Source organism: Phaenicophaeus curvirostris, chromosome 1 (assembly GCF_032191515.1).
Source record: "Phaenicophaeus curvirostris isolate KB17595 chromosome 1, BPBGC_Pcur_1.0, whole genome shotgun sequence".
Classification (NCBI taxonomy): Eukaryota; Metazoa; Chordata; class Aves; order Cuculiformes; family Cuculidae; genus Phaenicophaeus; species Phaenicophaeus curvirostris.
Genome location: NC_091392.1, coordinates 183,767,172 through 183,780,190, shown reverse-complemented (window position 1 = coordinate 183,780,190; position 13,019 = coordinate 183,767,172). Strand labels below are relative to the sequence as shown.

The following is a 13,019-nucleotide window of genomic DNA, read 5'->3' as shown; positions in this document are numbered from 1 at the left end:
ATACCAAAGAACTTCCCAGTAGGTATGTGAGAAAATCATACTGGAAGACATTTAAGAATCAACATTAGTATTTCACCACAGCTACAAACACGGCTGGCAGCTTCTCCTATTTCCTGCTTATAGCACTGTCTAATTCAGCTAAAAGCTACTGCCAGTGAAGGGAAAAAAAAAAGAAGATAGAAAGAAAGAGAGAAAGAAAAGAAAAGAAGGAAAAAAATGGAGTTTTTGAAGCTGAAATGATCTTTGCCATGATCTGTAGCAGCCATGACATTTGGACTGTATTTCCAGGGCTGAGCTGGCAAGTGAGAAGATGAACATTTAAGTTCTTGGAGAAAAACCAAAAAAAAAATTTAAAGAGGAGATTAAGGAGAAAGCTTGACAGAGTGGAGAAAAAAAACAAACATCTTTTGAGAGATACTACTCAGATATTGGACCTTTGGCTAAAATGAAAGCAGCAATATAAAGGAAATAGATCAACAGTAAAAAAAATGAGAGGAAATGATAATTCTGGAAAAGCAACACAAAAATCCCTGCTGCAGTCAAAACATCAGAAAAAAACACATTACAGGATACTTTTTAAAGAAAAAGTAGGTATTTTCTGAAGGCAATAGAGGAATCCCAGCTTTACCAACTCTGATATTTTTATCAACAGCCTCAAGCTATTTGGGGAGGAGGGGACTCTAAAGCACAGCTCCAGAATAAACGCTGTTTTCACAAAGGGAAAGGAGGAGGGGGAAGAAATAAACATTTTTTTTGTGGGAATCATGGCTACAGAGAAAAAGGTAGGAAAAGACAACCACTAAGGACAACCTGAGAAAACAGACATTACTTGTTTAAAAAACTCATACAAGCTATTAGAATTTTTGCATTACTGAGATGCAGCTGAAGGCTGTTAGGACAGGTTTATTCCCACTGTAGATGCAACCCCCCAGCTTTGGAAACTGCTTAAAGCTGACCATTGTAAAATCTGGACCACATCAAAACCTCTTGCTCTGGCTGGTGACCAATCAAGATATATCAAGATGCATAGTGTCGAGGAAAAGGATGAAGAAAAGGCCAAGCTAAACCAGAGAGGATTAGAGAGAAAGGCCAAATATTTGGCAGAAGTACAATACCATGTACTTCATGGCATTAACTGATCCCTAAGTATTAGATATCAGCATGTGGCAAAATATGTGGGATAAATAATCTATCTTCCTTAAGCTCCTTCCTGTGAAGTCCCTGTACCAGCTGCTTTTTAACATGAGGTAGTGGATTAGACAGATCTTTGGTCTTATCTAATATGTTCCAGATGCTCTGGAGAAGTGTCAATAACATCAGCAAAGGATCTGCCTCCAAACAGGGAAATCAGCCCAAGCTGACATGTGAGGGAGAAGAATGAAAGAAGCTGAACCTTAAGATTTGAAAGGAAAATTTCTGCTGAAAGTCAGAAGAAAAAGAACAAATGTTCACCTAAACTCAGAAAAAGCTAGAGGCTGAAGAGCACATTAACAGACAGTCAAGCCGATCTGAAGCAGAATAATTTTCTCCAGTTAAGCAGCTTACTTTACTTGTTAAAGTTTCTTACCAGGTAGCACGGTAAGAAAAGAGGGTGTGCATTTAGTCTCTGGGATTCTCTACAGCTAGAAGAGAAGTACTGTCCTGGAAAGAGTTAACAGAACTGACAGCTATATCAGGCAGAATTGTTTTCAGACTTCCCTTTCCCCAAAGAGCACTTTAACCTGCAAGGTTCTGCTTAGCCGATTCACACAGCAGGTCACTATCATTTATTCAGGCACAAGGAGTGAGTTCAGGCTGACATTTCAGTCTTAAATCCCCTGTTCTGCAGCAACATCTGAATATAGTTTTTATCATCTGTGCACATGAGGAAGTATACTTGGAAGTACAGTAACCAATTATTTATTTATTACCTTGTTATGTAAATGATATAATCTCTCTTTTCTTCTGCAAAAGTGAAATCATATCCTGGAGCAGCAAAGGAAACTCTGCAATAAATCTTGCTTGTTAAATTGGCCAAACCCCTGTTAGGTCTGAATAACAATTTTGTTTCCCTGTGTAAAAAGGCAACATGCCAGAAAGCAGGTCCTTGCTTCCTTTTACAAGCACCACTTGCAATGTGTTTATATTTGTATTTATGAAGTGCTTTTTCTTACACTTTACAAACCAATGAATGGCCTATCTGCCATGAGGTGCGGGCAGTATTTGCAGCAGCCACTTATGTCAAACATGTTACTGCCAATTAATGCAGGGTGGTATTAACTGAAACCGTGCTCTGCAGCATCAAACCTTTTTTCCCTGAATTTCTTTCCTGTCTGTGAGTTTGATTTAAAGTCAGGTCTTCAGAAGTCAGTCAATAACAGATGGTTAATCAGTTTGAACAGGCCATGCTATGAAATGGTAACAGTCAGCAACTGGTGAATTAACAATTAATGTCTCTCCAGAAATACCTTCCCTGGTGCCCACAGAGCATAACAAGGTTCTTTTTTTTCCAACCAAATACAAAGGAATAGATGTTTGCCTCAAAGAAACATAGTTAATTTCTCAGGACTAGTATATTCCTTCTACATTTCTTCTATTATTGCACAGAAAAGTAAAGAATATTGAAATAGTGCTCTCTAGGATATCTGCACTTAGAAATATCTATAAAGCCTTTCCATAGCCTAACTAAAAGCATCTTGTATGTGTAGCAATCCCAAAGAGTAAAAAAGAAAGAATGCAAACCCCCAGATTTTTTCAGATACTGAATATAATGGATGGTTTTCTTTATGTATGTATTTTAGGCAAATTATTTTATAAGGGTTTTTAGTCTCCTCCTCTCTTATTTAGCTGAGTAGGACTTTGATTAAAAATTCACCAGAGACTACCAGAGACTACATTTTTCAAGCATCAATAGCACAGCAGGTTGCACACTGAAACCCAGCTATATGCTTACACCTTGGTGTGTTGAACAAGGCACAGCTTTAACTTCTTAGCACACCTCATGGAGCCAGGATAAAGGATTTGTCACTGCAGGCTGGAACTGTGGCTGCATTAGATTACAACACTGTCCAAGACTATTGAGGTACCTTTGAACAAGCTTTCACAGATGCCAGGAAAAACCTACAGTACCATGGATCTCATAGTGAGCTCGCTTGTCTTGGAAAAGACCAATAATAATGAGTAAAATAGTGTTAGATGGCTAAGGGGATCTGGTCTGATGCTGTACTACTTCACATTGTATGCCTGAGAGGGCTGTGATTATGAAGAAGATGGGGAAATTCTTCTGATACAGAGGATGCCTGCTGAAGATGGCCACACTTTTAATTTAAGTGAAGAGGAAGAAATCTAGGTGCCACGGTTCAGAGTGCCTGATTTGCTCAAAAGTGTTGAGCATGCACATGCAACAGGCCTGCACATAAATGGTGGGGCTGCACAGTTTTATTGTAATCTTTATCCTTAAACACTTAAAAGCGTGGATTTCCCCAGTGTAGGCATGATGGGCTGATCCAGGAGAAAGTGCTGATCAAGATACAGAAATGGAGGTGGCTGCTGGAAAGATCTGCTTCCCACAGGGCAGCTGAGGAAGGAAGGAGAATCACTAATTCCATTAGTGAATGTGAAAAACAGGCATGTTCTGTTAAAATAAGTATGGAGGACAAAATGTCCCCAGTGGTTTTCTGTCCTAATTTGACAATTTACTCAAATGTGTTTTTACCATATTTTATCCATGGTGACATTCTTGTCTACTAGTACCAGAACCGAGAGCTAAATTCATACATCTTCTACTGCACTGTTGACAGTATGGGGGCAAGAGATGGCCTGGTCTGAGTTTCATAATTCAGTTCGAATATGTAATTCCATCATAGTGACTATGAATAAATAGAGTCCTAAATATAAAATACTGCATTAGCAAACTTACTTTTCAGAACACAAGCCTGCTTTAAATAGTGGGTTTTTCTTTTTCACTTCATCCCTTCTCCAGCTTAAACTTAGATTATTATCAAGGAGGCAAGTCTGCCAATATGTTAATAAAAAATCAGTGCAGAAAAAAGACAGGTAATATAAATGTAACATAAATTAATAGAATTTAATTAAACCATGTTTTATCACAGTATTGAGTTTTGAAGGGTGGCATTTACAGGTATTTGGACTGAATGTATTTTCATCTGGTGAATTTCAAGCTAGTGATCCCCAAAGTACTATCCACTGAGCACTTCCAAGTGTGGATTACAGAAAGCTAGATACATAGTAGAAATATTTGAGAGCTACAAAAACAGCTTACAGTGGGTCAAACATCATCCAGTGGAGGGCTGGACAAGACTGCTTTGAGAAAGCCCTTCAGTTTTAAATTATTCTATGATTCTATGATTTTTAGTAATTGTTGGTAGTAATGAAATGGCTGAACATGGTTGAAACAATTCTTATTAAGCAGCTAACCTTCAAAATACTCACTTTTACAAGTTCCATGACAAGGTACAACTCAGTTGGCATGTCCATCTCTTCAATCAGAAGTACAATATTGGGATGCTTGACTCGTCTTAAAATAGACACCTCATTCTGGATCATGTGTTCCTGCCACACATAAGAAATCTGTAATGACTATGGGTTGCTGGAAAAAACTTTCACCCCCATTGTGCAGTGGAAACTGCAGAGAGAATTGGGACCTGCTTGAATTCTTCTGGGTTTTTAAAAAGGTAACAGATGCTGCCTCCCGCAATACGGAAGAAACACATCTACGAAAAATGTCATTGTGATAGTTGAAAGAAGAAGAGAGTAAAACAGAAAAAGAAATGAAAGAAAATACATCTTTCTGATGCAGAGAAAAGTTAAATATGGAAGCCTCTAAAATGTTTTCTCTGATGCAGAGTCTTTTGATTTAAAAATATGATAGCATATTCTCAGAGAACCATTTGTTAGAGAATTTAAAAAGTTAACAGAAAGCAACATAGTATAAAACTGACATAAATTTGATTAACCTTGCAATATTGTTTGGACATAATGACCAGTGTTACTATTATTACTATTTTACTGTTTTCTATAACCTTTGGTATTATAAAAGTTAGAGGACATAATTACAGGGGTAGAGAGCAAAAGGAGCGAGTGTACCCACACGTAACCAACAGGAGAATCAATGCACGCATCTAGAGAGGCATATTGCAGCCTTTTATATGGATACTTCAAGGTTCTCTAAAGGGCAGGCAAAGGCTTCAATCAAAAAGATTCTAACTCTTGCCAGGAAGAAGATAAATACCAACAGCTTCCCAAAGTGATCTCTCACAAACAGTCCTTGAAAAAAAAAACCTTTTTTTTTAATTAGATTTTTTTGTACTTACTTTTCCTCTACATTTACTTTTTTTGATTATTTTCAGAGCATATTCTCTACCAGTTGATCTGAGAAAAAAGAAAAGAAAAAATTGCACGTTCAATCACATTGAATATTTTTCCCAGTTGACTTTATATTTCTCACTTGAGCACAGTAGGTCTGGGCAAGAATTCTGTTCAAGTATCTGTTTTGTTGAGAAATGAAGCTTGGGTCAACCTGGAATTTTGAACTTGAGCCAAATTTATTTCATATACATGCAGGAGAGAAAAGCATTAAGATTTTTTTTTAAATTGATAAAATTTCAATATTTTTTAAATAATTCACTTCATTTTTCATTTTGTAATGGCATTTCTTCTGCAGTTTATGTGGAAGTATTAGCTAGTATTTACAGATCTAAATCATCTCAAAACCAAATAGTTTTGCTTTCTTTTAAACAAAAATAAATACAAGCTATGGAAAATACTTTATTTTTTTGCCTAAAATAAAATTCACTTGTTTACACATCTGCACTTACAAATGCCAATTCAAAAAAGTCACTCCTTGGAATAACGTTTTATTTACTCAGTAGGTACATGATACCTAGCAGAGTTAAATGTGATGTTTATGGGATGGAATATGAAAGATTTTGGACAGTAGGAAATTATAGAGAATTAGTTCAGGATGAGAATACATTGCCTTTCAGGTGGATTTTGTTTGGAAGAATATTTATCAAGACCACATATGTAGATATTTATTATACAGATTGCTAACACAGAAAACTAAGTTTGTGGGCAAGATCACAACATCAACTTCCATTTCTTAATCAAGTTACAAAATCAAAAGATGGCTGTGAGGATGAAACCAAGAAGCTCTGCTCACAAACTCTAGTTTTGTTATAAGGTTAAATAGAGAATGGGTCATATGATAAAAAGCTCTTAATGTAACACTTTGATTTTGTAACAAAAATCTAAATAGTTTACAAATGTCTATTACATTGCCCTCGTATTTGTTTGCCCTTGTATATATGCCATATGTCTGGTTTAAAAAATAAAGAAAAAAGAAAAATTAAACTCTCGAGCATCTGGGGTGATTTTTTCCCATTCTTCATTGATCAAAATATGGTTAAACTAACACATCAAATTGATATATAATACATAAAATAGAGAGGTGAATGTGCCTAAAAATGTGTACAGTCTCTCAAGGAGGATATGCAAAGCGAGTCATGAACTGAAAGCACTATGTTAGGAAAGTGACTGGGCATTTTCATTGCTGTATTTAAGCATAAAGACCTCCTCTGGCTATGACATATCAATAGGAATTAATTTAAGGGAAAATGTAGTCTTCAGTAAAAAGAAAATAAACAAATTCAAAAATATTAATTCTGTTTGGGTTCCCAGGTCAGCAAGGAGCAAAGATGGTCTGTATTAAGACATCAATTAAGAGACTGTGCAAAGGAATCACACTGGATGATGATGTTTATGACTTGGAAAAAAAAGTACAGCATTAATGTTCAAGACTTAAGCAAAGAAAAATTAAAAGCTTCTCATATCTGCAGTTCTCCACAAAGGGGTTTAGTGTTACAGCCCCCAGAAGTGGGCTGCCTTCTACATGTGCTGCTCTTTAGTGGCTACAGACTCTGCTTAGGGAGGGGACAAGGAGAAATATGGACACTATTTTGGGCAAATGGAAGGAAAAGGAAGAAGAAATATTAGAAATTAAGATATCTGGGGTTCAAACTCAGACAAAATATGCCTTCTTTCAATAGGGGTCTCTTTCAAGCTCCTTGGTTGCCCTAGGAATGCTTCCTTTCTGTCATGAGAAAGGAAATTGATGTTTTTTGTTGGCCATAGGAGACTCCATGTACTCCAAAACACTGGGAAATCTGAGCTAGTGAGGAAATGTCAGAATCTGTAAGTATCTGAAAGTTAAAAATGAACACATATGAAAACACCACAGGACAAATTGCGCATACGATGGAGCAGATATGTAACGAGCAGATGACAACTCTGACTGCTCTTTGTTTTCATAAAAAGAAAATTAAAGCTAAGATAATGCAAATCCTTTCCCCTAAAAAGCTGCAGAACCACAGGCTGTCAACAGCGTTGCAGCTTACACACCCGCCAAAAAATACACACAGCCATGCCAGAAGCTCACAGTGAAATGGGCATATCAACTCTCACCTATCACTCAACTCAAACAGTAAAAAAGTGCCACATGAAGAAGGAAACATGTTATGGCTGGATAAAAGTCTGGACCCACACTACCAATACAGGGCACAGAGTTAGACCTCTAGTTCATAACAGGGCTCTGTGCCAAGCTTTCTGGCTGTTTAAACCTTTTGCAAAGTTAATTCACAGAGGATTCCATTGCACTGGAGAAAAAAAAAATCTGGTCTTGTGTGTGCATTAAATATATTTGTGCGTGTACACATTTGTGTTCACAGACGCACAGAATGGGATCTAGATGTCCCTACATGAAAATTCTGAAGATTGTTTTTGGTTTCTATTTGGACTGTTTGCTGTCACACAAAAATGCCTGTGAACCCATTTGAAGCATCAGAGTGGCTAACCAGTGCACATGGGCTGGTCTCCACAGCTATGGAGAAGTAACCATGTGATCACTGAAGATGTGTAACAAGACCCATTCCTACTTGCTTAACACCTCATGGCACTACTCCTTTGAAGTCTAATGCACACAGGAACTGTATGCCAGAAGAAAGTGGAAAAGTCCTCTGTCCCAAGTATCACCCCATCAATTCTCGCTCTCCAAATGATGGACATATCAGACTTTGAAGTGAGGTGTTTTTTTGCTCAGAATGAATGTGAAAAATTTTTTTGAAGGCGTTTGACATGTACTGGCTTTAATTTACCCTCCAAGCCTTTAATTTCTCCTTTCACACTTGTGGCAGCAAAGGTACACTGCTTTAGAAATGGAAACTAACAGAAATAATGCTACTTTAATCTTCGAGGTCTCCCAAAGTAGTAATAAATAAATTATAAATGAGATCTATGGAATGGTATAGCTCAGAGACTTTAAGAGTATGTATGTGGGAATACCTGAGTAATAATGCTATTTGAGCACTTATTCACTAGATATGTCATGTTACTGGATATTTCTAGGACTAGAAAGATAGACAAGAGTACAGGAAACAGGTGTGATTTAAACTCTCAAGGATATATTATTTTTAGGTTTGGAGGGATCTATAATTTTGTTCATATCTTTTCTTAAGAAGAGCTTAAGAAGAGTTATAAAATGCACACTAGAACATTTGAACTGCTTCTCAGCACAAGAATTTTCAGCTGAATGACAGTATATCAAAACCTCAATTTTTTTCTATTAAATATTAATCTGTTTCTCTCAGTCACTACTGTCTTTACTTTTCTTTGCTATATGTTTTCACCCATGCTTTTCATCAGTCATTTCCCCCAGAGGGCTTTACAGTGTTTTCTTACTATCATTCTGTTTTGCTTTGTTTCCCATAGGTTTCCATATTCCCCCATTGTTCAGACCCTGATCTGAACAGCAATCGCCCTCTCCATGACCAGCTCCGCCATGAGCTCACTCTGACAGAGCTCTAAAGGCCTCTCAAGAGTCTTGGACAAGTCCCACAAGAACACTGCCAGCTGATATAAAATTCCCTCTTCCCCCTACGACTACTGTCTTCATGGTCTCCTTATCAGACTTGCTGGACTCTCAGATGCAGAATGGGACCTGTCTTTTTCCAGAAAGACCCTCGTTTTAAACCAGACAAGCTAATTTATCAGCATCTGCCACGAGATCTGATCTTGACTTACTCTCTAGGGCTGAATTCACATTTGTACAAGCTAAAAAGGAAAAGTTCTTTCTTTGAGCCTAAATGTGAGGTTACAGTCATCTGTAAGGGTCCCCTAGGATACGGCAATAGGGGGACATAAAACTTCACTCATGGAATTTCATTATCAGACCTTGACATCTCTATTGCTCTTTCTTTTCAACATCTGTAGCTTTAGCTGTTTTTTTTGTCTTCCCTGCTACTAAGCTGGTTCATGACTTGCCTGACCCAATTTAGAAACCAACGCCTGAGATAGTCAACCTGGACACCATCAGCAACATCAACATTCAAGGTGACTTGTGACTTCTCTAACCTGGAGTGGATGTCTAAAATCAGTCTTTAAGGGTGATTCTTTTCCCCTCTTAAGAGTAAAGGGCAGTAAAGATGTCAGATTTTGTTGTTTGCAGTGCAGGCACCTGAAGTTGGATGAAGCCCATACAGTGGCATAAAGTAGACAAGCAGGAGACAGATGCCCATTTTTTTAACATAAACATTGAAGAGGTACTACTCAGTGTCAGATGGCAGAAAAGATGCACCCCAAGTCAGCTCTTTGTGCTTCCACCACCTCTACACATCACACACAAAATTTCCTGACATCTTTACAGAATGCTACTACATACAAAATGCTACATTGATCTAATATAAAGGGAGAGTTGCAAGAAACGCTGTTACTTCAGTGCAAGAAAAAAGATTTAACACTAAGAACTGGTAGTGTCATATGGAATGCAGCAGAACAAAATATAAAGCCCACAAAGAATTAAATTAATAGATTGTCCCTTGGATGCATTTTTTCATATGGTAGGGCATTAGTCCAGTTTTTCCACCTGGCATTGATACATTACCTTATTAAACATGTCTTATATTCTACCAATAAAGACATGACATTAATTAGAAAAAAGCATGACATTAATGACTGTGTTTACAGTAATATCTACATTATCCTCCTCACCTTTCTATACACTCCTTCACAATAGCAAAATTTCCATCTCCTATAGTCCTTCCAACTTTATATCGCTCTGCTATCGATGCTGGAACCTGGAAACCTTCCTCCAACACTTCTGAAAGAATCATTAGTACATTTTTATTGTTAGTGAAGGAAACACAGATGTTGCACATAACATGCATTTTAAGTCTTTGGTTTAGGAGCCTGGAAACCATTCAGAGTCAGTATCTCACTTACTGTACAGTGAAATCATGCTGCTGACATTGTATATACTCAACAGGTTTCACACAGATACTATAATGAAAAATAAGACTTCTGGGGGCTCAAATATACCACCATTTGAGTGTTACATAGTTTACCATTCCCATTGCAATATGCCTCCAGGACAAAACCAAAATTGTATTTTTTTAATTACGAAAAGGCCTCTGTGATCTGCACAAGCACAGACCAGTCTCCAAAATGCATTGGAACTCCTTGACACAGCATGATTAAATATATGTACCAAAGAAGTCCAACACTCAAGCACTTATTTTATTACATCCTGTAAACTGAGACATCCATAAAACTCCTCATGTGCTAAGTGCTAGTTCTCCCCCTCCCCCAATATTAAATATTTAGTTTTTAAACAAATGTTCTCAATAATACTACCTCACATGCAACCTGGGCACCAGATGTTTAGGTAAAATTGCATTACAGTGTCTAAGCATAAGAAAAGTTTGCAGTTTCATGCGTTTTAGTGCTCATTCATGTACCATTATTCAAATGTATTCGAAATAGCGTGTTTCAAAGCCTAACATGTCTCTAAATGCTGACTGTAAACTGCAGCTGATATAAACTACTATATAAATATCATAAGGTAAAAAAATGCCTCTCAGGAACGTGACTTGAATTCACACTCTTTATGACAGTGCTTTAAACTGTATCTTTACCTGTCATTTGTTCCAGTTCAGTATTATAAGTGAATATTATGATAAAAGGAGACTGGAGTTTGCCTGAACTTACAGGCAGCATGAAGAGTTACTGTCAGACACGAACACAGGCGTACGTATATGTATGTGTGAATTGGCAGTATTGGAACAGATGCTATCCCTTAGTCAACTTGCTCAAAGCCTTAGTACGGGGTGAGACCAATCATTTCTCAGCAAAGACCCAGGACTGCAGCATGTTCTTTTTCTTCTTCATGTCAGATGAAGCAAAAAATTAATGAAATATCCAGTCAGCACTGCATCACTCACTGAACTAATATTCCGAGTATCCCACCACAAAACCAACCCTGAATAAGGATGTCCAGATCAAATCTGATCCAGAGTGAACCTAACTGGTTCGGTAAGACTGACAAACCTCCTCACGGAGAGTCATTAAGCCTGCAATGCTCCCACCTTCTCTGGTAGGAAGAATGACTCACTTCCCACACAGCTGCTGTTATCACTCTATAGACTGCTTTGAAATGTCAGCCTTCAAATGTTACCTTCTGCAGGTCCATCATTTTCATCCATAGAGCTGCAAACTTTGGTGGATGCTAATGAGGTAGAGGAGCCACTGTGTTGGGAGCTCTGGAAATGGAGAGACACAAATGAAAACAGATGATTTTTAAGGAGCACGAGTACTCGCAGCATGTTCCGGCTGGACACATCCCAGAGAGGCTTCTGTGTTCCCTTTGTAAAGTATCAATTTACTTTGGTGAAGGGATATGTGAATGCTTGGGAAGAGTTCAATTTTTCCACTGAAATTACAGGTCTGGCACCCTTGAAGATATCCCTGATCCATCACATGCAGCAATGTGCAGCAATGCTTTTACGTATGGTCCATTAGTTTCTCCCTTTTCCACACGTATTTTGGCAGGGAAAACTGAGGAGCTGTATGCCCTCTGCAGGCAGCAGACTATTTCCTCAGCAACATCATTAACCCAGCAGGCACTAGAAGCATGAATGTCTGTTTTGACTGAAGCTGGCTTTATTATGGGCAGAATTCCTCACTTCTGCAAAACTCCTTCTGGTGAAATCCTTCCCAGGTGTTTTCTAGAAGGAAGAAATCATTACGGTGACATATGGAGAAAACAAAATGTCAGGGTGAATAATGTTTGCTTTCTTGGAAAAGCATTTGATTGGGTATAGTTCACTTGAGGCATGAGACTGTACCTTGGCTTTAAGTACTTGTACAGCAATTGTCTGCGTTCACCTATACAGGTAATGGGGGGAGGACGGTATCTCTACAGTCTCTGGAAGGAGACTCGTAGCCATCCAGATTGGATGCCAAAAGTATAGCAGGTTGGATCTCACTAGGGAAGCCTTCAAAGCACCTACCAATGCCTACCAGTTACGTATGAACTCTAGGCACATACTTTGGAAAGACTGGTTCACCACACGTCTAGATGGAAGGGACTACAGAGACATATGAGATGGACTGGATTTAATCCAAAACTTTTATCCTGTGCTATGTAATGATTATACAAATGTATCTTCAGGATTCTCCCACCTTCAAAGGAAACCAGAAGAAGCTACAATGTGGCCCTTTAAATTTAGAGCACTTCCTTAGGCCCTGGTGCTGCAACACAAGTAAGAAATCAAATGATTTCCAAAATCAAAACTTTCTCAGGCTCACAGAGTTTACATGCTGAAAGGCTATGAAGTGCTGCAGTATTTAATTACCTTCTTCAATCTAAATATTACACATACTGCAGGCTATACTGCATGCAAGTAAAACTATCAGTTCCTTATCTGTGTTTGTAAGGTATCTAGATCAGGGTGGCAATCCACTTTACGAATTTTATAGAGATTCCTTGGAATGATCACTCTTCTCTGTCACCAGAGCACAGCTGACTGGAGCAAGAACAACTAACAATGCAGCAATTGGGATTTTTGCAGAGTACGTAGCCAGGGAGGAGGCGGTCAGCAGAGTTAAAAGCTGGCCAGTATGTTGAGTTCATTTGAACAGACTAACTTTTAATTTCTCCCACAACAGATTAAGGTCAGATGATTTAGACA

General features: G+C 38.0%; 1 protein-coding gene across 2 annotated transcripts in view; it reads right to left on the bottom strand.

Moving 5' to 3' along the window:
- The window catches only part of DCLK1 (doublecortin like kinase 1), a 248,398-nt gene that overhangs the window by 36,231 nt on the left and 199,148 nt on the right, over positions 1-13,019 (bottom strand). For both annotated transcript variants that reach the window (XM_069882515.1, XM_069882524.1), the window contains exons 7-10: positions 11,504-11,588; positions 10,042-10,150; positions 5,313-5,370; positions 4,432-4,551 (exon numbers count right to left, since the gene is read on the bottom strand). In XM_069882515.1, coding sequence (XP_069738616.1) covers positions 4,432-4,551; positions 5,313-5,370; positions 10,042-10,150; positions 11,504-11,588 — 372 coding nt within the window. The remainder of the gene's footprint in view (positions 1-4,431; positions 4,552-5,312; positions 5,371-10,041; positions 10,151-11,503; positions 11,589-13,019) is intronic.